Source organism: Manis javanica, chromosome 17, assembly GCF_040802235.1.
Source record: "Manis javanica isolate MJ-LG chromosome 17, MJ_LKY, whole genome shotgun sequence".
NCBI lineage: Eukaryota > Metazoa > Chordata > Mammalia > Pholidota > Manidae > Manis > Manis javanica.
In genome coordinates this window covers 8726628-8750504 of record NC_133172.1, presented here as the reverse complement: position 1 = coordinate 8750504, position 23877 = coordinate 8726628, and the positions used below count along the sequence as shown (strand labels likewise).

Genomic DNA, 23877 nt, shown 5'->3' with positions numbered 1-23877 from the left:
CAGGAGCTGGTTAACCAGCTGACTCTCAGGTGCCACCCTAGACCTACTGTGTCAGGTTCTGCATATTAACAAGGTGCCTAGGTAATTTGGAAGCACTTTACCGTTTGAGTTACCAAAAAAGGAAATACATGTGTCTAGGAACAAAACTGTTCTTACAGGAAGAGAGAAAGGCATGCTGCCGAGAATCTAATCTCTGGAGGACTGACCTGGGTTCAAGCCCTAACCTCCCCCTACTCCTGGCTGTGGGACCTCAGGCGACTTGCTGGCTCTGTGGACCTCAGCTTCTCCCACATCTGGAAATGGGGCCATGCTGGAGGTTTCAGTGAGGTATCAAGAACTTAGTACCAAGCATACAGTGAGGTCGGCATAAATGCAGCTCTCCATTCCTTGTGCCACTTAATTTTATAGTCATGTGTAGATGGTACTCCGGAAAGTAAAACCTCTGTAATAAAGAGGCTGGCTGGCTTTTTGAGGCTTGGACATTGACAGCTTTTAGATCACCAGCCCTGCGTCTGGAAAAGCTGATAGAAAAGCGTGCGTGTGAAAGTCAGACCTTACAAGCCTCCACGCTCAGCCCCCAGACTCTGTAAAGACCCCAACCCTTCCCTCTGATTTTGTTTCAGCCACTGGACTATCTTGTACCTGCCCTCGTCTCCCCTGGAAAATCCTAGCATGTGAGTAATAGACCTTTTGCTAGCCTCTTGGTGTACGGTCTCATCAGTCTTGACATCCCAACCGGTTTTGGGTGAGCAGTTGATCCACCCACACAAAACTACCTCACTACTAAAAACGTGTCATTCCTAATTCCTCTTCTAGGAATCCGGTCTTGTTTGTATTAACAGGACACTCTTGAACTTGTAGGAAGTCACAGCAGGGAAGGGAGTAGCCCTATCAGACTGGGACCCCTTCCCCAGAAACTACTGACCCACAGCCCCAGAAAAGGATGGTGGTTACGCATTTGAATCCTCTGGGGAGCATTTAAAAAATTGGGATGCCCTGACCACACCTTCAGAGTTTGAAGCATAGGCATCGTAAATTGCAAGTTCCTTCTACACCAATCCTCCCATTCCATAGGCAAGAAGCTGGAGCCAGTTTGGGGAAGGAACTTGCTAAGGTCACAGGACAAGTTGGTAACAGAGTGCAAGTCGAGTAGACCCAGGTGGTCTTGATCCCATTCAACACTTCTTTTTCAATACATATGGTGGCCCTGGGCCGTGGTGTTATTTTTATTACCATACGTCATGGAGGGCTGATATGGCTTACTTTAAAGGCTTCCATAATTTTTGAGTTAAAACCAATAGTCTAACTTTAAGAAGCAAAATGTTCTATGGTAAAATGTGAGCTGTGTATGTGTGGCAAAATGAGGGGGGACTTTTCCAGCTTTGCCAAGGTTTTCTGTAGTAATCACACACTATTTTTAAAGTCAGATAAAGAATGTCTATATAAATGGCACTTGAGGAAGAAAACAAAACTGCATACACTGACTAGGGTGGGAGAGACATGGAGCATTTTAACTGAGACACTAGTTCTCGCCAGGAAAAAAAAAAAGTACAAATGATTCATTCTTCCCTTCAGCCTCTAAGCTAAAAACCTTCCTGGTGTGTGAGTGGGTGGCCCAGAGGGAGGCCTTATTTCTGCATAAATCTTATTTCCGTTGGAATAAAATCCTCTGCTCCTGGCTCATATGCTCATTCCTCACTAGGATGATTCTCTGTCCTAACATCCTGCATATGCATTTCCTTATATTTAGGGCTTAAATATATGATATTTTTTCCCCCTACACGACATCTTCCAGGCACCCAAGAGAATATGATCTCCCCTCTAAACAAATGGTAGAGAGACCGCTCTTCATTATGTTTATTACATTTGGTCTACCAATTGTTTTTCTGCCATGTTGCCAACCTCACATAAATACACATCTAGGGTTCAAAAACTGTAACACACGCGTTCTTTTAAAAAAAATAAATAAAAGAGTTCGTTCTCCTTTCTTTTCTCTTTGGTTAAGGGCTTCAGACCAAAAGCAGGATTAGTCACCACTCAAGACTGTCCTGACCCCATGGCATTTTCCAACCACCTGGAAGAAATACGATCAGCTTCCTTGACATAAACTAGAGAAGCTTCACCTGACTGTTCTGTGCACTTCATTTGGGAACCTTTTAAAAGTGCACACGTGGACCGCTGGGTTCAGTTTTTCATCTGCAGAACATCCTTGAAAATACGTATAATATTTATTTCACTGCTGTACCCTGACCGTGTGACCGTATTTTGAAAACATTTAAAATAATCATGGAATAGGTAACACACATACAGAGATGTGCCCCAAACACCAACACACAGCATAACAAATAAGTATAGCGTGAACTCCTTGGTACTATGTACGACCCATCAAGAAATAGTTGGCCTGGAAGCCCCTCACTCTCCCGCCCATCACAGACTCCTCTCTCCTCCGGAGTAAATAACCTGTTTTGTGATAAATACTTCTGTGCTTTTCTATAGATACATATGTTTGTTACCAAACTGTGACTGTCAACACTGTGGATTTGATTCCTCTTGAATGTTATATTAGTGCAATCTTCCCATAGAGGTTATTTTGCTGCCTGGCCATTTTTTAGGAAAAAGAGATTTAAGCAAAGGAAAAGAACGTGGGGCCTCTCACTTTCCTGGCCATAATTCCTCATTTGGAGACTGTTCCCTGGATGCAGAGTAGAGACAGCTGCTGGATTTTTCTGGCAGGAGGAAATTCAGGGCTGCAGCTGGCGGCTGTAACCTGAGCTCCAGCGCAGATGAGAACACGTCTTTCTCCCTCCACATCATCCCAAGCTTTTGTCGCTTATTTCCAGAGAGGGAGAGAGAAGGAGCTCAAAATGGCCTTGCGAGGGGATAGAGTTGTCATATGGCATTGAAACATGACGCTGTATTTTAGACTCCTGTGCAAGGAAAATGTATAAACCAGACACTATATCTTTAAAAAATCATCGTCATTTCAAACAAGGTGAGAAGTAACATCCGGATCCAAGTAATATAGAAATCTCTAGGGCACCACCCACCAACAATTCTCAGCTCTTTCATTGGAAAGAGCAAAAATCATCAACAACCCACATACCCATCCACAGAGGAACAGCTAATGAACCCGTAACAGTGGCTCTCACATTACTGACCATGATCCATGTTAAGACATTTTACTGTGACCTAGGACACACACACAAAAAAAACTAAAGGTTGATAAAACATATGCGAGATGAATTCAGATATTTTATATTCTGTTGATACTGTAGATAAAACTGTGAAAAGTCTTGAAATATACCGAAAAGATGGCTGGTGTCTTTGCTGGAAAATCACACATTGTCCAGCACACATTTCTGGGTTTTCTGATTCTCTGGGGTCTCAGAGTCTTTGAGCCCTTTACAAATCTCTGTAAGCTGTAGATAAAGCAACGTAAATGACCCTTGTCCACAGTAATGGACACAAATTTTGTCTGATGGAGATTCAGTTGATTTCTCTTGTACTGGGGGAAAAAAACAGTTTTCTCTATACTAAAGCAATTCATTTTGACACTCCTAAATGAATGCCTACATATGTGTCTGCCACTGGCATTTTTTAAGAACTGATTGTATTGTCTGACCAAGATATTTAATGAGTTAAATAAAATACTTGATGCGTGTCCATTTTATAGTTATATAAGAGTCATGGTTTTATGTTTAAAAAGGCAGTAACAATGTTTTCTTTGCAACATGAATTTGTGGAGGAATTTTATTTTCCTCTTTTCAGTATTTTCTCAACTCTTCATAATAGGTATGGGTTGCTCTTTTCTCGGTATGCCGTAATCAGATAAAAATACTTATTCATGCCTATTGCCCCCCCAAAAATCAGGAAAAGACAAAAATAAGTGCTTGCTGGGAAAATCACTTGTGTCATTCACTTCCCCATCGTGGATAATAACAATAAAAACTGACGTGAGCTGAGCGTGTTTCACGTGCCAGACCCCATGATCAATGTGCATCATCTCCAGAATCCCCCCAACCCTCCACTTTACAGGCAGAGGAACTGAGGCTCACAGAGATGGGGTCATGTGCTCAATGAAGTTTTCACAGCTCCGCGGCCCTGGACATGAACCTGAGCATGACCCAAATTGTCTTAACCATCACCTTAAACCTCCTCCCCTCTTACATTAGTGTCTTTGGAGAATTTTTGGCAATTTTATCCAATAAAAATATTCCCCAAGCCCTTTCTCAGTGTCTGACCTGTGTTGGGGACACAGGGAGGGTGACCAGTGATGGTGGGGGAGACAGACCCATCTCCAAACAGTGACAACCCAGAGTGGGCAGAAGTGGGACCTAGAGGGGGCACTGGACCCAGCTTGGGGGGTCAGGGAGGGCTCCCTGGAGGAGGAGGCAAATAAGCTAAAATCTGAATACTGAGGAGGTGTGATACATGCTTAGAGTGGCCAAGTTTTCAGAGAGAAGCCCAAGGGGCTAAGTCCAGAAAACCTTAATGAGTGGAGGTATCCAGGCCAAACAATAAAGGTAAATTCCAGATCCTCTCCAGAGCTGCTGTCAGATACTCAGCTATTTCAGACTGGCCGTGAGGATTGGCCTCAGGGGGGGGGGTGAGGGAGTAGAGGAGGGTTTCTGGTGAGAGCAGCTGTCGGTCTTTACCAGGCCCAGTCCTGCTCAGGGATCTGCAGATCTTAGTCCTCCCTGCTCTCCACTGCTCTGCTCCAGGCCAAGGTCACCAGGCTGGCCTTGTCCTCTCCCCTGGGTCCATGTCCCCAGCCAGGGACACAGGAAGCCAGACAGATGCAGGTTCAGATCCTGGCTCCCCTACCTGGATGGTCTCTGAGCTTCAGTGTCCTCATCTGTGTAATGGATTGATCGTCCCTATTCCACATGCCTGCTGTGAGCGTTCTGTGAGACCACCACTGCTCATAACCCCACAGTGGTTTCCGTGCTCTGAGAAAAAGCAAGCGCTGCCACAGCCTGCAAAATCCATCTCTGTTCCCTCTCTGACCACATCTCCCACCCTTTCCCCCTACCTGGCTCTGCTCTAGCCACGTGGGGCTCCTCGATGCACCTCAAACATCTCGTAATCTCTGGCCTCAGGGCCTTTGCACAGGCTGTTTCCCCATCTGGAAAGCCTTTACACAGCTGCAAGGCCCGGTGCCTCACTTCATTCAGGTCCCTACTTAACTGTCACCTCCTCAGAGCAGTTTTTTCTGACCACTCTATGGAAAATGCTCTCTTGTCCCTCTCCCCTGCCTCATCTTCCTGCCTGGCAGCCTCTTATTCCCAATGTCATGTTCTGTTTATTTGTTCACTGTTTGTTTTCTCCCCTACAGGTCATGGATTTTTTCTGTTTTGCTCACTGCTGTATCCACAGTGCTAGAACCATGCTTAATAGTAACAATAGTGATTTTATGTTACATTATATTAATATACAAGTATCATAAGGATGATGATGATAATGATTATTATAATTATTACAAGAGCCTGGAGGCACATTCAAGCCCTCAGCCCCAGCCCTGAGATCACCCCCTAACTCTGGCCCTCCCTTTCTCTGGATCCCAGCATGCACCGCCCCTGGGCCAACATGGGTTATCCTAGAAGATGGTTCTCATAGGCTCTTAGAATCTGGTGCATATTTTAGCTGGATCACAGAGAGGAAATTCAAGAAATCTGCTGGGAAAGCTCACCAGGCTAAAAGACCTAATGCAAGCAAGGGAGCTTTTTTGAAAATGTATGTGTGAGGGGGTGGAATGAAGAGGATTTGAGCTGGGAATACTGTAATCTTGATTTGATGAGGGGCCCACACTTCGCGAGAGAAAGCAGAGAGAGGTCAGGTTGGAAAGCTTCCCAAAAGTGGCAACCTACAGGATTTATGGGCACCAGGAGTGACTGGCCTCATTGACTATCACTGGGAGAAACCTCCCTCCAAGACCCGGCGAGGGCAGGATTCTCTCCTCCGGAGTTTACTATTTACCTGTCTACACTGGTGAATAAGACTTCTTTGTTCTCGCTTCCTTCCCAGCACTGCAGACTGATGCAACCTTCTTTCTCCCTTCTTCTTATTTTTTTTTAGAAAGAGTCGCACTCTCTGGCTTTCATTAGAGTTACAGCTGCTGTCCAAGTGGCGGGCTCCATTTCCAACCCAGGACAGTCAATGCACACGTTCACTTATTCAAATATTAACAAATAATTACTAAATGTCTCTCTGTGGGGAACACCTTATAGGTTCTGGGGATATGATGGTGAACAAGACAGAGAAGGTGCGTGCGCTTGGGGAGCTTATGCTATCACAGGGAATACAGTTTGAGATAGTGGAAGTCCTATCTTTAAACCCCTTTGAGGGTTGTTTGTTATGCGGTGAATGCCAACGGGTACAATAATAAACCAATGTGATGTGATAGTGATTTTTGTAAGTGTGTGGGAGGGAAAAACTACTTTAGATAGATGGAGTTTGGTACAACTTCTTAGGGGAGGTGACGTTTGGACCAAGGCCTGAATGACAAGGAGGAACCACATGAGGGGCACAGAGAACAGCAAGCGCAAACATCCTAAGGTAAGAATCCTGGAAGGGCACAGCTGAGAAAGACCTAAATGAGCGTGGAAATGCTTCACTTCTTAAGCGTGGGGGAGGGAGGAAGGGGGATGGGCAGACTGGCACGAAGGTGCTCATTCCATTATTCTTTATGCCTTTGTTCCTATGTCTACATATTTAATAATGACAGTTTTCAAAACCTATGAGAGTAATTACTTAAATCAAGAATATAGTACCTACTCGTTTGGATAAATATTTCAATCAAATAAAGAGGGATTATGAAGCAAAACTGAAGGAACAAAATGGCAGCAGACTCAGAGACTCCAAGAAGGAACTAGTGGTTACCAAAGGGGAGGGGTGTGGGAGGGGGGGTGGGGAGGGAGGGAGAAGGGGACTGAGGGGTATTATGTTTAGTACACATGGTGTGCGGATCACGGGGAGAACAGTGTAGCACACAGACGGGACAGAGTAGGTCTCTAGCAACTTGCTGCACTGATGGACAGTGACTGCACTGGGGTGTGGGTGGGGACTTGGTAATGTGGGTGAATGTAGTAACCACATTGTTTTTTCATGTGAAACAGTCATAAGAGTGTATATCAATCATACCTTAGTAAAAAATTTAAAAAAATAAAAATAAATAATTAAATAGAATAAAGAAGGATTGGGAGCCTCTTTCTTCCCAGTTAATGGTGGGCATTTTACAAAAGTTATAGAATGGGATACATTTTATGAGAACAATAAAATCCTGTAGGGATGCAGTTGTCTCTTCCCGTAAACCATGCTAGCAAAAAAAATAAAATAAAATGCCAAAGACAAAACGCATTTTCTTCCTCTCCTTTTTAAAAATTTTAATTATGCAAAGTTAAAAAATGTACACAATAGTAGAGGGAATAGTCTAATGAGCCTCCAGCTATAACAATTATCAACTCAAAGCCAATCTTGTCTCATCTATCCCCGCTACCTTCTTTTTAACCCTGGAGTATTTTAGCAGTCATTTTATTTAAAAAAAAAAAAGAGAGAGAGAGAAATTATGGCTACTTGAAAGTAGTCTATGTATTTTTTTATATTCTATGAGATGGGGAGATGTATGTGTCAACTCATGCCGGATGCTGAGGTTGGCAACCTGGGGATTAAAAGTGGGGGAAAGAGGTGTAATTGGGGAGTGAGGGGGAGGGAGAAATACAAACTTAAGAAGCTCCGGAGTGAGAAGGGGCTCCCACAGCACAAACCAGATAGAACAACCAGGTGACACACACAGGACCACAGTGAGTTATTACAACTTACTGAGGAGGGGGAATTAGGTGGGAGCCCAGAGCCCCCTGTACGGTCTCCATGTTTAGTTTTTATGGAGAGATTGTGGGTTCTCAAAAAACACAAGAAGACAAAATAAAAAGCCAAAGGTGAAACAGAGAGAAGGGTGGAAAGGTAACCCCAGACCCAAAAGTGCAGAGATGGATGGAAGGGTTGAGGCAGCAGAGAGAGGTTGTCATGGAAACCCTGGGGCTGAAGTGTTGTCAGGGCAACCAGCGCAGCAATCGCGTCAAGGATGCATCAAAACTATTTTTAGATCCAGTGGTGAGCAGTGTGGTCCTTGATAGGAGAAGGAGCAGAGGCAGCTGACTCCGCTTAACACACACACACACAAATGCACACACACACACACACACACATATATATATATGCACATGCATATAGATGTACATATACACAGACAATTGTACTTAATAAATATATATTTATATATGCCTTATTTTATATATATATATATATAAGAAAATTTTTATCTCTTTTGAATATCTGTTTATCTCTTCAGTATTTGCGGTTGCTTAATTAACTCAACAATCTGATATGCTCATGAGCATCTGTGCGGTAAAAACAGGCCTGGGTTGTCCAAATCCTGCATATTCCCAAGAAATGACTGGCCCTCATCTGGATCCTAGATTACCTCTAAGCCCTTGGAATATCCTATACTAAAAATGCATTTATGGAGGGGGCTTTGGGCCCACACACTATCACTGTGACCTCTGGAGGGGCTGGTCAGCTGCACAGGTGCTCCATGCCTACGTGACTGACCCAGAATAAAATTCCTGCACACCAAGGCTCAGGTGAGCTTCCCTGGCTGGCAGTGCTGTCTGTGTTGTCACACTGCTTCTGGGAGAAGTACGTGCTGTCCATATGACTCCACTGGCAGAGACAACTGGAAGTTTATACTTGGTCTCTCCTGGACTCTGTCCTTTGCACTTTTTTCCTTGGCTGATTTTTAATCTGCATCCTTTTGTAGTAATAAATTACAACCATGAGTGCACTAGTTTTTCTGAGGTCCATGAATCCTTCTGGAAAATCATTGAACCTGAGGATGCTCTTGGGAATCTCAACATAGCATCTTTTAAACTCAATATGGCCCAAACTAAACTTCTGATTCGTCCGCTCTCTCTCCTCCCCAGATCTGTTCTCCATCAAACCTTCCGCATGTAAAAATAAGTGGCATCACCTTCCTTCTAGTTGTTCATTCCAGAAATCCCGGAGTCACACTTGCTTCAATTCCCTTGCACCTCACATTCAATTCCTCAGCAAAACAGTAAAGCCTATTATTGCAGTATGAAATATTTACAGAAAAGTGCACATATCATGGGCATAAAGCATGCTGAGTTTTCATAAACTCAACACACATGTAGCCAACACGCACAATAAAAACTTTACCAGCTCTCCCACCCACTGGGTGTCCCAGGCTTCAAGGCCCTAGACATTCTATGGGACCCCACCATCCCCATTCCCAACAGCATAGATTAATTTTGCCTATTTTTGTACTTCTTATAAATGGGATCACACCATACATACACTTGTGTCTGGTTTCTTTTGCTTAACATTATACTTACAAGATTCATCTCTATCATGTGTGGTTGTACATCTTTCTAATTGTTTTATTTTTTATTGTGTGAACATACCAAAATCTGTTCTCTCTTCTGTTGAGCGGATTTGGGTAGCTTCTAGATTTGGGCTATTGTGAATAGTACTGCAATGAATATTCTTGCCTGTGGCTTTTAGTGAACACATTTCTGTTAGGGCTATATATCTAGGAGTGGAGTTCCTAAGTGGTAGGGATTGTATGTTTTGCTGTAGTAGATACAGCCAGAGTTTTCCAAGATGGTGGTACTAAATGACAGTGCCATCAGTCATGTGCATGTATGAGAGTTCTATTTTCTCTTTTCATCAACCCCTGGTGTTCCTTTTCACTTTCTCATTTTATCCATTCTCAACCATTCTCAAATTTACAATAGCATCCTGTGCTAGCACTCGAGTTGAATCCAAATTGCTAGAATCTTCTACCAAGAACATCCAATTTGGTAGCAGTTATGCCATACCCTCTTGTTACTTTCATCAGCCCAATGGTTCAACCCTCCCAGGACAAACTCCAGGTCACTGGGAAGATGATAAAAAGCGGAATGCTGCTCAGCAGTGGGAAGGCCCTCTTGCCTCTGAAATAATAACAACAGCTGACAATGCGTCAGAACCAAATACACATTTTGGCACATCTTCAAATGGGTATTTGGTCATAGGCAAAATCACCATCATAGAACGAACTTTAGGGAATATAAAAATAAACCTGAAATTCTATCAAAACCTTTAGATGTGTATCACAATTTTATTTTTAAAAACTTTGGTAGCCGGGAAAATTCCATAGCGCAGTCAGCTACAAGCTTGCTCCTCGGCGACCCCACTGCCCGTATATGATACTAGGCGGCTGATGAAGGACCAAGACATTTTTGACCAGCTCTGCTGATGGCGGCATATCAAGCTTTCCTTCCTCACTAAAAGTAATTGACTAAAGCACAAGATTTGTCTCCTCTTCACCTCACAAGCTGGAGGGTCTGGTTGACGGTCACGATGCTCTCTCATGGAAACAATCGCAGGAAGTGAAACTTGGTGCGCTGCTTGGAAAAGCCGCTTTGGGGAATGTTGTCCGGGGTAGACGGAAGGTTGTCGGTCTCAGTTTTCTCTGGCAGTAATGCTCTGTCAGTCATCAATCCCCGTCGCATTCTCCCTTTGCAGTATCTTCCAGTTATCTATTGCCGCATGATAAGCCACCCTAAAACCCAGTGGCGTAGAACCTTACCCATCTCTGCTGTACTCATCGACTCAAAGGATCAGGGGTTCACACAGCGTAGGGCAGCAATGGCTTCTGCTACGCTATGGCTGCGCCCCAACGGGGAAGACGTGAACGCTTGGGGAGTGAATTGCCTGTGGGCAGCAAGTTGAGGAAACCAGCAAGGAAAAAACTAAACTGAGGCTTGGACAGCTGCGGTTCGGGAGGAAGTTTTTAGAAGCTTCTGGAAATTTTTGGAACCAGGGAAGTGCAGCTGAAGGAGAAGGCTCCCGACAGTGGCGTTGTTAGAGAAACCCAGAGGTATTAAAATTGCTCTTTTCTTTCGTCCTTTGACTTCTGGTGTGTCCCAGGAGTTCTGTTGGTCGAACCCAACAAAAAGGCAGATGACGGGAGGAGGCGCCAGTGGCGCAGCCATAGAAGTCAGGGCACGCCACCCTCGCCCCCGAGGCCCACGTTGAGTAGAGAAGGGGAGACAGAGCGGGTCTGGAGGGGCATCGAAGAATCGCAGACCCCTTGCCTGGTGAACAACGGCACGCCGACTCCCCCGGCCCAGTCGCACTGCCCACCCGCTAGCAAGCCAGGGCCCGTTGCCGTGGAGACCGCGGCGGGGCGGGGCGCGGAGGGAGCGAATGCGCAAGCGCGCGCTGCGACGCCGGCCTCGGCTCCGCGCAGCCGGCAGGATCGAGGCGAGGCGCCGCTCCACCCGCCCGGGCCGCAGCGGGGGTGCACGCCCGCCTCCTGGGGCCTTTCCGTCCGAGCAGCCAGGGGGGTCCGAGCCGGCTGCCAGATCCCTGCCGGCCGGGCGGCCAGCCAGACCCCGGCAGGGGCGGAGAGCGGTCGTCGGCTGTTCCAGGACGCCCGGGGCCCGCTTGGGGAGGAGGGGCCTGGGAGAGCGCCAGGCCTCCTGGCCGGCCGCAGAGGGGACCGCTAAAGGCTCTGACCTTGGCCGTCTTCCGGGGACCCTGACCCCCCTTTCCTGTCACCTTACAGGAGTAGTATCTGGGGACCTCTGCAGCCCTCGGCCACCTCGTAGACTATTTACCACACGAGGGATTAGCGCCACCAGGTGTCCATGGCTATGGCGATTAACCTTCTGGAGGACTGGTGTCGGGGGATGGATGTGGACATCCACAGGTCCCTGTTGGTCACGGGCATCCCGGAGGATTGTGGCCAAGCGGAAATTGAGGAGACCTTGAATGGGGTCCTCGCCCCGCTGGGCCCATATCTCGTGCTTAACAAGATTTTTTTGAGGGAAGAGAATGCCAAAGCTGTGCTCATTGAGGTTGGCGAGGGTGTGAATCTGAGGGCCATACCCCAGGAATTCCCAGGAAAGGGGGGCATTTGGAGAGTGGTCTGTAGAGACCCCACCCAGGATGCAGAATTTTTAAAAAATCTGAATGGGAGGATGTGGTCCGCCTGCTGCAGCTCAGCCACTCCCCACAGCCCCGGAACCAGACTCAGTCCCTAGAGAACTGGGCAGAAGCTTTTGGGGTGCTCCTGGGGGCAGTGGTGCAAATCATCTTCCATGTGGATGCAGAAATCCGCGGCCGGGAAGAAGCGAGGGCTCAGGAAGCTGCTGAGGCCCAGGCGGTAGCAGCCTCAGCCTCAGGGAGGAAGGTCAAGGAGGGGCCAGGGCAGGCCGCAGACGGGGGCTCTGTCTTGAACATGGAGAATTCTGACAGCTGGGATGCCACGGAAGACGAGGGGGAGCCCCCCAAACCTTTGGTTCACAAGGCTGGAGCTACAACCCACTGTAGGAGAAAGAAGCAGAGGAAAAACTCCAAGCAGGAGCCAGTGCCCCGGAAGAAACCCAAAGGCCACCTTTCTGACACCTTGGCCTCCTTGGAAGATCCTGAGGCAGAAGATGCTGAAAATACAGAAATCTCAGAATATATCAGGGGCAGCAGAAACACCCGTGTGAAGCAGGAGGAGTCCGCTTTGCAGAAGCCCAGGGCAGAATGTGCCCGGACACCTCCCAGCAGCCCGTCCCTTGATGCCCAGTCAGCAGTTCAGAGCCCTGGGGTTGCTTCTGGGTCAGACCAAGATGGTGCTCAGGAGGGCCCTCCAACGAAGAAGGCCGTGGGTTGGGCCTTGGCAAGGAGCCCTGCCCCCCTGAGGAAGAAAAAGAAAGTGAGCTTGGGCCCTGTGTCTTACGTCCTTGTTGATGCAGAAGATTCCAGGGCGACGATCCTAAGGAAAGGGCCAGGCGCGAGAAGGGATGCATCAGTTCAGAAGGCGCTTCGAGGCCCACAGTGCATGGGGTCGCCAGCGTCGACGTCACGGGGTCCCAAGGCCAAGCCAGAAGGCTGTCCTCATGCCTCCAAAGGTGAGAGTGAGAAAAGAGGTCATCCGGGTCATGTCAGTGGGTGGATGGGGGGAGGAGCAGGAGTGGCAGGTGGGGGTGCAAAGGAGCCCAGGGCGGAGCTTGTCAAATGGTTGATGAGAAGGACTCCAGGGCAGTGGAGGGGGCATAGACACACGGAGAGGTTTTAGAGGGTGAGAGCCCGAGCCCCCTAGAAGCCCCTGAAGGCCAATCATAGGGACACGTGGGGCAGGACGCAGGAAAGCAGACCCACTGGCTTACGCTTTGTTGATGAGTGTCGCTGTGGCATCCCCAAGGCCTTCTGTCACCCTGTCTGACCCTGCTTGCCCAGAAAGAATTGAATGGTTTGGGGTTACTATGTATGTCAGGAGAAGGAGCTTTGAGGGTGGAGTTTTCTGGAGGCCTGGTTGGGGGATAGAAATGTTCACACAGTCCAAGGAAGTCAAGACAATTTCCAAACACTACCTCCCCCTGCTTCCCCTCTTGAGCTGTTCTGATTTATCCACAGAAGCCAAGAAGCTTTGATTTGGAGGACCCCCCCATACCTGCGGAGTCGAAGGTGCAGGAAGAAGCTCCAAGTGGGGAACAATGTTTTCTCTTGTCCTTGATTGAACCAAGACTTTTGAGTCTTTGGGGGACCCAGTTTGTGGAGATGGGGCTCTCAGAGGTAAATTGATATCTGAGGTGGGTGGAATTGAGGGAGAGAGGTGTATCTCTGTGTTTCTTTTCTGCCAGGCCTGTTTTTCACCTCCTCATAGATTCATCTTCAGAGGTTGGGGGTCACTAAGCAGATTGGGAGAATTCTAGAACTTTTACCTTTACACATGGGCCAGGGCCACTGTTGTGCCCTTCTTGCCCATCCCTTCTCCCTCTCCTGGATGGTCAGCTGACCTCGGCAGGGCCTGTGTGCTAAAGAGACCTCGGCAGGGCCTGTGTGCTAAAGAGCAGGGCGGCGGTTTTCCCCTTCTCCCTTCTCTGTGCTTCGACCCCGGCTAAGTTAAGCCCAGATCTTCGATGCAGACCGAGCTTCCTTGCCCCTCCAGCTGTCTAACTAGAGGGTGGTAGGGTCCCAAGAGTTAGTTTGGGGGAAAAGAATGTCCACTGAGACCTTGAAGTATTTGGCGTTTAGGTTCTGTTAATTACAATGGTACTTGGATTCCCACCTGGGGTAAAGGCCTCTCAGAAAGCCTGCAGGAAAGGGGGGTGATTGGAGGGGCATGATTCAGGCATTCTGGGCTTCCCAGCGGTCATCCCCTCCAGTGCCGCCAAACCTTCACTTTGAACATCTTTGAGGCTGACAATGAAGACCTTTCTCACATTGTAGTAAGAAAGGGGGAAAAAAAAATCTGAAAATAATTGTTGTTAATTCTGTGCTCCGAGTAGACCAGAATACCCTGTCTCCTGTGTGTGTAGGTGGGGGCAGGATGCCTGAAGATCGGTGGTCGCCAGACTACCCCGGGGAGGCCCAGGGCGTGCTCAAAGCGGCAGTCTGAGTCTGTTTTTTCATGTGTGTTAAGGAAAAAAACTGAAAAATGTCTACTTGAATACACTGTCGGCCAAACCAGTCGCAGAGACTATCAAAACATTACCTTGTGTTCATTAGTTAGCTTGTTTTTGTACAGGTCTCCAGGAGCTGTTTCTGCTATATATTTGCATATAATTGAATTTCTTATAAATGTGACTGACGAGAAGGGTGACAAGTGGGAGAATCCCTTCCTGCGCATGCCCTGTAATACAACACTCTGAAAGCCGTTTCCCTCTGTAATTCACAGGCTCTTGATGGGCTGTGATTTTCAAGCATGTGACAGCAAGTAAATAAATATATTAACGTGGCACACAGTGATAATATTCTAGCCCTTTACATTTTTAGGGTCTTTTACAACTTCAGTTTTTGTGATAAAAAAAAATGTGCACTGTTGTTAGATTCAACTTTGAAAACAAATTTCTTGTGACAATTCAGTTCAAAGTCCCAGATGAGTCTAACTGAAGATGCAGGGGAAAAAAACATAAAAAGGTTTCCGTTTGCATCTATTCATCTGTGTGCATCAAGGTTTTCCCGGGATGTATGCAAAACAAAACGCAGGAATGAACTGGATCCTCGAGCCTGCAACGCTCTGAAACCTGACTTCAAAATCAGATCCATTAGGGCTTCGTTGTGTTAACAGATGGACACCGGGATCAGTAAATGTAAAATGTGTTACCAAATAAAGCTTAGCAAACTCAGTTATCTGTTGAGTCTTACAGGTGGTGATGGCGTGGACTATTTAATTTGAGAGGAGGGTTCCCTTGATGGACAGTCCACACCGTCCTAGACTCCTAGCTTGGTGGGAGCTGTTGTCAGTCCTGCTAGGATTGTCAGTTTTCCATGAGAGAAGAAGCTATTAGACGTCTGTCCTCTTTGCCATTCATATGGCCTTCCACCAGTGTGAAAGGATCTCCCGCTGATCTTGGGGTTTCTAGGAGTTTCTAGAACAGGTACCAACTGGTGATGTGATTTATCTGAAAATGCTAGGTTTTTTTTTTTTGGTATCATTAATCTACAATTACAGAAAGAACATTATGTTTACTAGGTTCCCCCCCTCACCAAGTCCCCCCCACATACCCCTTCACAGTCACTGTCCATCTGCATAGTAAGATGCTGTAAAATCACTACTTGTCTTCTCTGCTAGTTTATTTTTAAAAGCAGCTGGAAAGGTGAAAATGAGTTTATTTTTAAAAGCTGGAAGGTGAAACCCTTTCCTTTCCTTCCCTCCCCTCAGACTGAAGCTGAGGTCTTTCAGCTGAAAGTTTGAGTTTTCTCCTGCCCAAGCCTCTCCGCTGCCAGGGACTCCTGAACCACGGTGGGCCCTGCGTCAGCGTCACCTAGGGTTTTTGGAGAAAGGCCATTTCTTGGCCCCACCTGTTGAGTTGGTGGGTTGCGTCCTTGGGGTTTGTATCTGTACTGGGAATCTGTGTCTTAAACATTTCTCCGGAGAATGCTAAGGCACGTGTAGTTGGGACAGCTGTAGATGGGATGGTCCACCCTCGAGGAAAGGGACCTAGGGCCCTCGGGGGTCAAGGTTGGGCTTTGTGAAAGGTGAATGGAGATTGTCAGGGAGGGAAGGAAGGGGAAGATGAACTTTGGGGACAGGAGCAAATGAGGCCCTGGGTTACACGTGCATAAAGACCCTGCTGAAAGGGCCCTTCCCCTGCCCCCTCTGGCGAGAAGCCATGTTTAACCGAGACTCTTAAGTGCCTCCCAAGATGCGACCTCTCTGGTTACCCTCTGGTCCATTGGTAAAGTCTGAAAGGCTCACATGGCCCGTGATGGTGGGGGCAGAGATCAGGGCTGGGGCCATGTGGGGCGCAGGGAGTCGACGGTGTCCAGCGAAGCCTCCGCGGAGACCACCTCTAGGACGGCGGCAGCCTGCTGTTCAGGGCTGGGCCTCGGAGTGAGACCAGCCAGAGGCGCCTCTGGGAGCTGGGAGCGATGCTGAGCAGCAGCTGTGTGCCCCTCCGGGAGGGCCTGAAGGTAAAGCCCCCCGTTCATCCCTGCTTTCGCTCAGCCCGGGTTTATGGAGCAGCTGCGTGTGGCAGCCAGGCAGGAGACAGATTCCTGCCCTCCTGAGGCTGACATTCTAGTGGGGAGACGGGCATCTGTACAGAGATCCGGGAGTCTGTGTAAGGGGTGGGAGTGCAGAGGTGAGTAGTGTGTGGGGGAGAGTGGGCCGCGTCACACAGCGGCCAGGGAGGGCCTCTCTGCGGAGGTGACCTGTGCACAGACCTGACACAGACTAGGGACAGACAAGCAGGGGGCCGGCGGAGCCACATTCCAGGCAAAGGGAGGCAAGAGGACGCCAACACGGGTGGGCTTTCTGACGGGCCCCGTCCCCGTCCCCGTCCCTGTCCCAGAGAAGGCTGCTCATCTTCCCTGCACCACACGTCACGTATTGTGTTAAATGCCATGAATTAGTAAATGGGTATCTTTGTTCTACCTTGATTTTTTTTTAAGAACCGTGGTATAAAATACACATAAAATGTATCATTTTAACCATTTCTAGGTGTACAATTCAGTGGTATTATAAGCACATTCACATTGTTGTGCAGCTGTCACTACCATCTATCCACAGAGTTCTTCATCTTGTAAAACTGAAACTAGTACAGTAACAGTAACTTCCCCCTCCCTTCCTCCCAGCCCCTGGCAGCCGCCATCCTGCTCTCTGTCAACCTGGCTACCCCAGGGACCTCCTGTAACTGCGATCATACATTGATTGTCTTCTGGGGACTGGCTTGTTTCACTCAGATACTGTCTTCAAGGTTCTTCTTTGTAGCATGTGTCGGGACTCCTTTCCTTTTTAAGGTTGAATAACATCCCATCGTATAGAAATACACTGCGTTTCGTTCCCCCATCCGTCCGGCAATGGACATTTGGGTTGCTTCCACTTTTCGGCTATTTCAAGTAGTGGTGCTATGAACACGGGTGTGCATATGTAACTCTGAGTCTCTGCTCTCAGTTCTTTTGGGTATATACCCAGGTAGGGAATTACTGGGTACTCCTTAACTTTTTGAGGAAATGCCATACTGTTTTTCATCGTACTGCCTTGATTAAAATCCCAGCCCGAGTGTTCTCTCCGCAGTGCAAAACTGTAGAGGCAGGGGAGCTCGACCACACGGCAGGAACTTCCCCAGCCCATCTGCCCCCCGTCCACTCCAGTTTCACTGTCATAATTATGAGTGAACCTGGAACAAATTTTGCCGGCATAATCTGACATGTGGTAGATAACTTTTGTGCTTATTGTAAGCTGGGGTGTTCTCTTAACACCTCTTTGTGGGAAAGAATGTGAGCAGTTGTTAGTGTTAAAAATTCAGTGCTGAAACAAAAATCTACCACTGTTTTTCCAAACCTTAGGATCGTTTTAATTGGAGCCTGTGACTGTTTAATTCCTGTGACTGCAGGGCGAATGGTTTAATATCCTTACATCTACAACAGACAAGAAGAGGGGATGGGCCTTGTGGGTTATTAAAAGACATTACAAAAATATGAATCCATAATAACAACAGAACAGAAGAGCAAATCTGGAAATAGGCATGTAGATTTGGGGAATTTCATTTGGGGATTTCGCAAATCACTGGAAAAAAAATTATTGAACAGGTCATGCTGTGGCAGTGGAGTAATGAGGGACTAGTTTTTCTTGTGAAAGATTAATTCCAGATAGACCAAAGACACAGTATAAAAATATAATCCTAAATTTTAGAAAAAAGTACAGGTGAACTCATCCATCATTCTCATGTGAAAAAGGCCTTCCTACACAGGATACAAAACCCAAGGGGCCAACCCAAGGAAGGAATTAATTCATTTGTAAACATAAAAATTAAGAACTACCATGCGGCAATTACTTTAACTAAAAAGACAGATAATATGCTTGCAAAACATTTCTAATACACATCATAGCAAAGAGCAATATTTTAACTTTAAGAGATGATTCAAATTAATAAGCAAATGATGAACAATGTAACAGAGAAGTGGGTAGAGTATTCTGAATAGGCAATTTGCTGGGGACAAAAATAGCACCAATGACTGAGAAATCATGTGAAAAGCAAGCTTACCGCCCTCCTACTGCAAAGCAAATCAGAACAAGATAGCATTTGCCACCTGGTGGGCAAATCTTTTTACATTGTACAGCCTCCCTGCTGGTACAAGTACCAGGAAAAGGCAGCTTCGGATTCGCTTAAATTGATGTCAGCTTTCTGGAATTTCCATTGGTGTTTGACAATTACAACTACTATTTTCAAAGAACACTGGTGAGCCTGTATCCTTTTTACAAACTATCAATTTGGTGGTAGGCTTGTGAGCCACATATTTTTTTGATTTCCTTTTTTATATTTCCCCCATGAAGAAAACGCAACACGGCAGACATTTATAAGCACCCAAACAAATGCGTGCTGTCATCCAAACATTAGCCCGTGTGGTCGGATTAACTCATCCCCCCACCGATAATGCAGTGATTTTTCTCTCCATCTCTGCTTATAGGTGTGCACTTTGCGAAAGAAGGGGACAGAGAAGGGGTGATGGGGAAGATCAGAGACTGTACTGAAGCTCACCACAGGCATGTCTAGGCCTGTGGAATTGCCCCCCAGGAGTCCCGGGTTACCCCGCACAGCTGAATGTGAGGCACAGCTTGCAGATGCGTTGAGTCCCCCCGCTCTTGTCCAGGCCTAGTGGCCTTGCAGTAGCAAGAGAATCCGGGGCAGGTCTCAGCCTGGCAACATGGTATCCATCATCCTAGTGTGCGCTGTTAAGATTGGGCGTTTCTCTGTGACGCCTGCAATTTTGATGAGGAAAGTAAAGGGTGGTTAGATAAACTTTCGACAATGGTTTCATTGTAAGACCACATTTCCTGCGACTTCACTTTCAAGCCTCTGGCTCCATTTCGTGGAAGTACCTCCTGGGTTTGCAAAGCGAACTGTGGAAAATATTGTTACCATATGATATGATAAGAAAATTTCTGGAAAAAATTGTACTGGGTAGGGGTTACCACATAATCCCCCCCAAAATGTACACACACATAAAAAGGTAAGTATGCTTTACATGTTTTAATTCATTTAGAAGTATAGAGTTTGTGCTTCTAGCCACTGAAAGTGGGAAAAAAAAGATAAACTGCAACCTGGGAAAGATATTAACAGCTTATAAAACAGACATGGGCAAATTCTTTAATTTACCAAAAGCTAATACAAAATAAGAAAAAGACAGCCTGGCAGAAAATATATACAAAGGCCACGAATAGGCAGTTTAGAGAAAGAAAAATGGATAGTAAGTGTGTGAAAAGAATGATGCTGAACCCCATTCCTAATTTAAGAATTAAAATCTAAAGCAATGAATTATAGTTTCTCATCAATTAGAAATCTTAAAATTAGGTGACACCCCACTGCTGGTGAGGCTGTGGAGAAGTGGGCAATCTCATCCGCTATTGGGAAGAAGATGAATTTGTCCAATCTGGAAATTATTTAAATGCCTGTGATTTCAGGACTTAGTAAATCAATTATTGGACATCCTTATGATGAATTACCACATGCAGATGTGAAAGGATTTCTAAGCTATCTCATTAAGGACAAATTGAGAAGAATGCATCTTAAGATCATGTTTAAAGATGAAAAAGTGTATATAAAAATGCTGGTCTAAAAATGATCTATTTTTTCTGAAGTAATAAGTAAACAAGAATAAACTGTCACTTGTTATTTTGGGGAGAGAGACTGTGGGGGGGGTAGTGATAAGGAGAGTTTCAGTCTTCCTATTGCACCTTCAAATACTCTTTGAATATTCCATCTGGGAACAACTGATTAATGAAAACTAACCAGGGTTAGTAACCACGTTGGAGAACCATTTGGAAGTTTCTTTAAAGTTAAGACACACCTCTGCCATATGATCTGAGCATTCCGCACCTAAATGATTACCCAAGAGAAGTGAAAACATGTTCACCAAAGACATGCACATGAATGTTCCTAGCAGCATCCTTGCGCATAAGATCCCAAATCTGAAAATAACCCAAATGTTGTGCCACCTTTTGTTTACCCAGCCATCAGTTGATGGACAAGTGAGAGTTATCTCCACTTAGGGGCTCTAAGGAATAATGCTGCATTGAATATTCACATACACGTGGACACTGATTCTCACGTCCCTTTGGGTAGATACCTAAGACTGGTACATCCATTTATTTATTTATGTATTTTGGTACATTCATTTAATGGACTATTTCTCAATAAGAAAAAGGAATGAAGTGCTGATACCTACAACAATATGGATGAATCTCAAAGGCTTTATGCTAAGGGGAAGAAATCAGGCACAAAATACACATACACACTTGTCTTAGGTGGTGATAGCAAATAGCATAGACTGGTGGCTTGTAAACAACAGAAAATTGTTTCTCACAGTTTTGTGGGCTGGAAGTTGTGTGATCAGGGTGACAGCCCGGTTCTGGGGAAGGTCCTCTCTCAGGTTGCAGGTAGTGACTTATTTTTGTATCCTCACGTGATGGAAAAAGCTAGGGAGCTCTCTTGGGGTCTCTTTTATCAGGGCACTAATCATATGTGGGAGAGCCCTGCCCTCATGACCTAACTACCTACCTCCCAGACGCCCCCATCTCCTACTGTCAGCACATTGAGGGTTAGGAATTAAGCATTTTTGGGGAGCAGGGCACAAACATTCAACCCATATCACTACTGGGATTCCATTTATAAGAAGTTTTACAACAGGAAAACTATAGTGAAAAAAATCAGAACTGTGCTTACTTCTGTGGGACGGACAGGGTTGGCTGCTAGGGGGCACAAGGGGACTTCATGGAGTGGTGGTTCCTTTTGCAACCTGTGACTTTGACCTTTCTGAGGGGAAGGTGCTTGGTTATTAGAGGATGTTAATGATTCAAGTGAATCAGACCCTCCATACGTGACTTGCATACATCCTGTGTCTGGGGTGGTGACTGCACAGGTGGTTGCTTCTGTCCAGACTCCCAGAATTATGCACTTAGGACATGTGCATGTCTCTGCACATAACTTATACCCCAATAAAAACAATTTTTAAAAGTAATCAAGGGTATGGGTGAATGTAGTAACCAGAATGTTGCTCACGTAAAACCTTCATAAGATTGTATATCAATGATACCTTAATTTTTAAAAAAGTAACCAAGGGGCAGGTTTCTGTTCATCTTTGGAGTTCTGTGCACTGAATAATTAACAGTCCAAACCGTACTATGTTGGACATGAAAGCCGCATCACTGGTGTGGCCGGCTGGATGCATTTTGTGCACAATCACAGATCTTGCAGTAAACTGATGCTTCTGATGCAACGTGCTGTGGATGAACATTGTTGCAGCTCAGCAACTGTGGATGAAGATTGTTGAAGTCTGTGTTTAAGGTTCAGGCCTGAGCTGTCCATTCTTGGAAAACTGTGCATGTGATTCACATCTCAAATGTGTGGATGCCACATTCAGTTCAAGGTCAAGGGCTCAGTCTTAGCGGGGAGAACGCTTGGTCCATGGTGAGGGTGTAACAGATCTCCACCTGAGAGGAGCTACCGGAGAGAGTTTTCGTGTTGCAGCCTGTGACTTTGACCTTTCTGAGGGGAAGGTGCTTGGTTACTAGAGGATGTTAATGATTCAAGTGAATCAAACCCTCCATATTTGACTTGCAAACATCTGGATTGGTTTAACTGAACCGATCCTGACGTTTAAAGCAAGGTATTTAGAATTTGCTACCCCCTGAGAATGGCCAGACGCTCAGGACAAGAGAAGTGAACAGAGCGGGTTAGTCCTCGTGGGTAGTGGCGTGGATTATGAAGCTGCAGTGTCACCGTCGTAATAGAGAAATGGGCCAGCAAAACAGCTGGGCAGGAACACGAGGCCAGAAATAGAACTTCATACACCTGGGAATTTAGACTCCAACTATGGTGCTATTCATTTCAAATTAGTAGGGAAGAAAAGGGGTTTTCTAAACAGCTGGTACTTAGAAAACTGATCAGCCATTTGGGAAAAAGGACTGAAATTGGGCTCTTCACCTCCTCCTTTGTATTCCCAAATACTTTTGGGGGAGATCAAAGACAAAAATGTAAAAACAACATCAAGAAACATACATTTAGATAACAACAGGAGTGTCAGTACAGCCTGGCGGACTGTAGTTAAGAATTCTGTATTGCATATTTGAAAATTCTAAGAGAGTAAATCTCCGAAATCCTCATCACGAGAAAAAAAAAATGTAACTGTGTGTGGTGGTGGATGGTAGCTAGACTTTTTTGTGATGATCATATTGCAAATGTACACAAACTGTATTCCTGCAATCAACATGTTTATGTCTACTATACCTTAATCAAAAATACTTAAAAGGTGGGGGGTGGGAGAAAGGGGAGGGAGGGCTGTACAACACAGAGAGGACAAGTAGGGATTCTACAACATTTTGATATGCTGATGGACAGTGACTGTAATGTGGTTTTTAGGGGGGACCTGGTATAGGGGAGAGCATAGTAAACATAGTATTCTTCATGTAAGTGTAGATTAAAGATTAAAAAAAAAAGAAAGAAAGAAAGAAAGAAAAGGGGGATTACTCCTTGATAGGATAAAACTATTGGTGAATCAAAGATTAACACATGCTTTAAATATCCTTAATTTTGATCACTTAAAGGGTGTCAGATGATCGGCTATGGAGGTACTCTTTTCTGATAATATTCCTTTCTCTTAATAAAAATAAAAATAAAAATAAATTTATAAAAATAAAATAAAATAAAGCAGTTCCTGTGTGCTGACCTCCAATGAGTTCTACACAGTGGTATAGAGGGCATGTCAAAGTGTGGGCAAAGGGTCTGTTTGTTTTTATGCAGAAGATCAAGGCCTAGCTTGGATACCCAGAAAACGAACTAAGATACGATATGAGGAGGAGCTTCCGGCATCAGCACTCTCTGGAGGACTTGTGCCGGGGGATGATCATCAAAAAGCCTCCGCAGGGATCCGGGCGATGCTGCGGTTGTGGCTGCGTCCACCCCACCGTTTCCTGGACTTGCCATTGGAATGAGGAGGGAGATGTCTAGGCTGGCATGTGCATACAGTGAGACAACGAATTTGACCGGATCTGTACTGTTGGAACTCAACCAGGAGTTGGGAGGGGTGCAAGTTGTAGCACTCCAAAATCTTATGACCATAGACTATCTACGGTTAAAAGAACATATGGGAGGTGAACAGATCCCAGAAATGGGCTGCTTTAATTTGTCTGATTTCTCTCAGACTGTTCAAGTACAGTTGGACAATATCCATCATATCATAGACAAATTTTCACAAATGCCTAGGGTGCCTAACTGGTTTTCTTGGCTTCACTGGAGATGGCTGGTAATTATAGATTTGTTTTGTTTATGTCACCGTATTTCTAATACGTTAATATGTGTGCGCAAGTTAGTTAGT

General features: G+C 45.8%; 1 protein-coding gene and 1 long non-coding RNA gene across 2 annotated transcripts; one reads left to right on the top strand and one right to left on the bottom strand.

Annotated features, from left to right (window-relative positions):
* The first annotated feature begins 9790 nt into the window (after positions 1–9790).
* PNMA8A (PNMA family member 8A) lies at positions 9791–14801 on the top strand. Its single transcript, XM_073225686.1, is given in 3 exon segments — positions 9791–12036; positions 12039–12965; positions 13471–14801. Coding segments are annotated over 3 exon segments (1269 nt in total). The 5' UTR covers positions 9791–11711; the 3' UTR covers positions 13488–14801.
* Positions 12252–13460, bottom strand: LOC118969933 (uncharacterized). The gene is made up of 3 exons (XR_005057741.2): positions 13224–13460; positions 12794–12957; positions 12252–12390 (listed from the first exon to the last, which is right to left on the bottom strand). It is a non-coding gene; the product is annotated as an uncharacterized lncRNA (long non-coding RNA).
* Positions 14802–23877: the final 9076 nt, after the last annotated feature.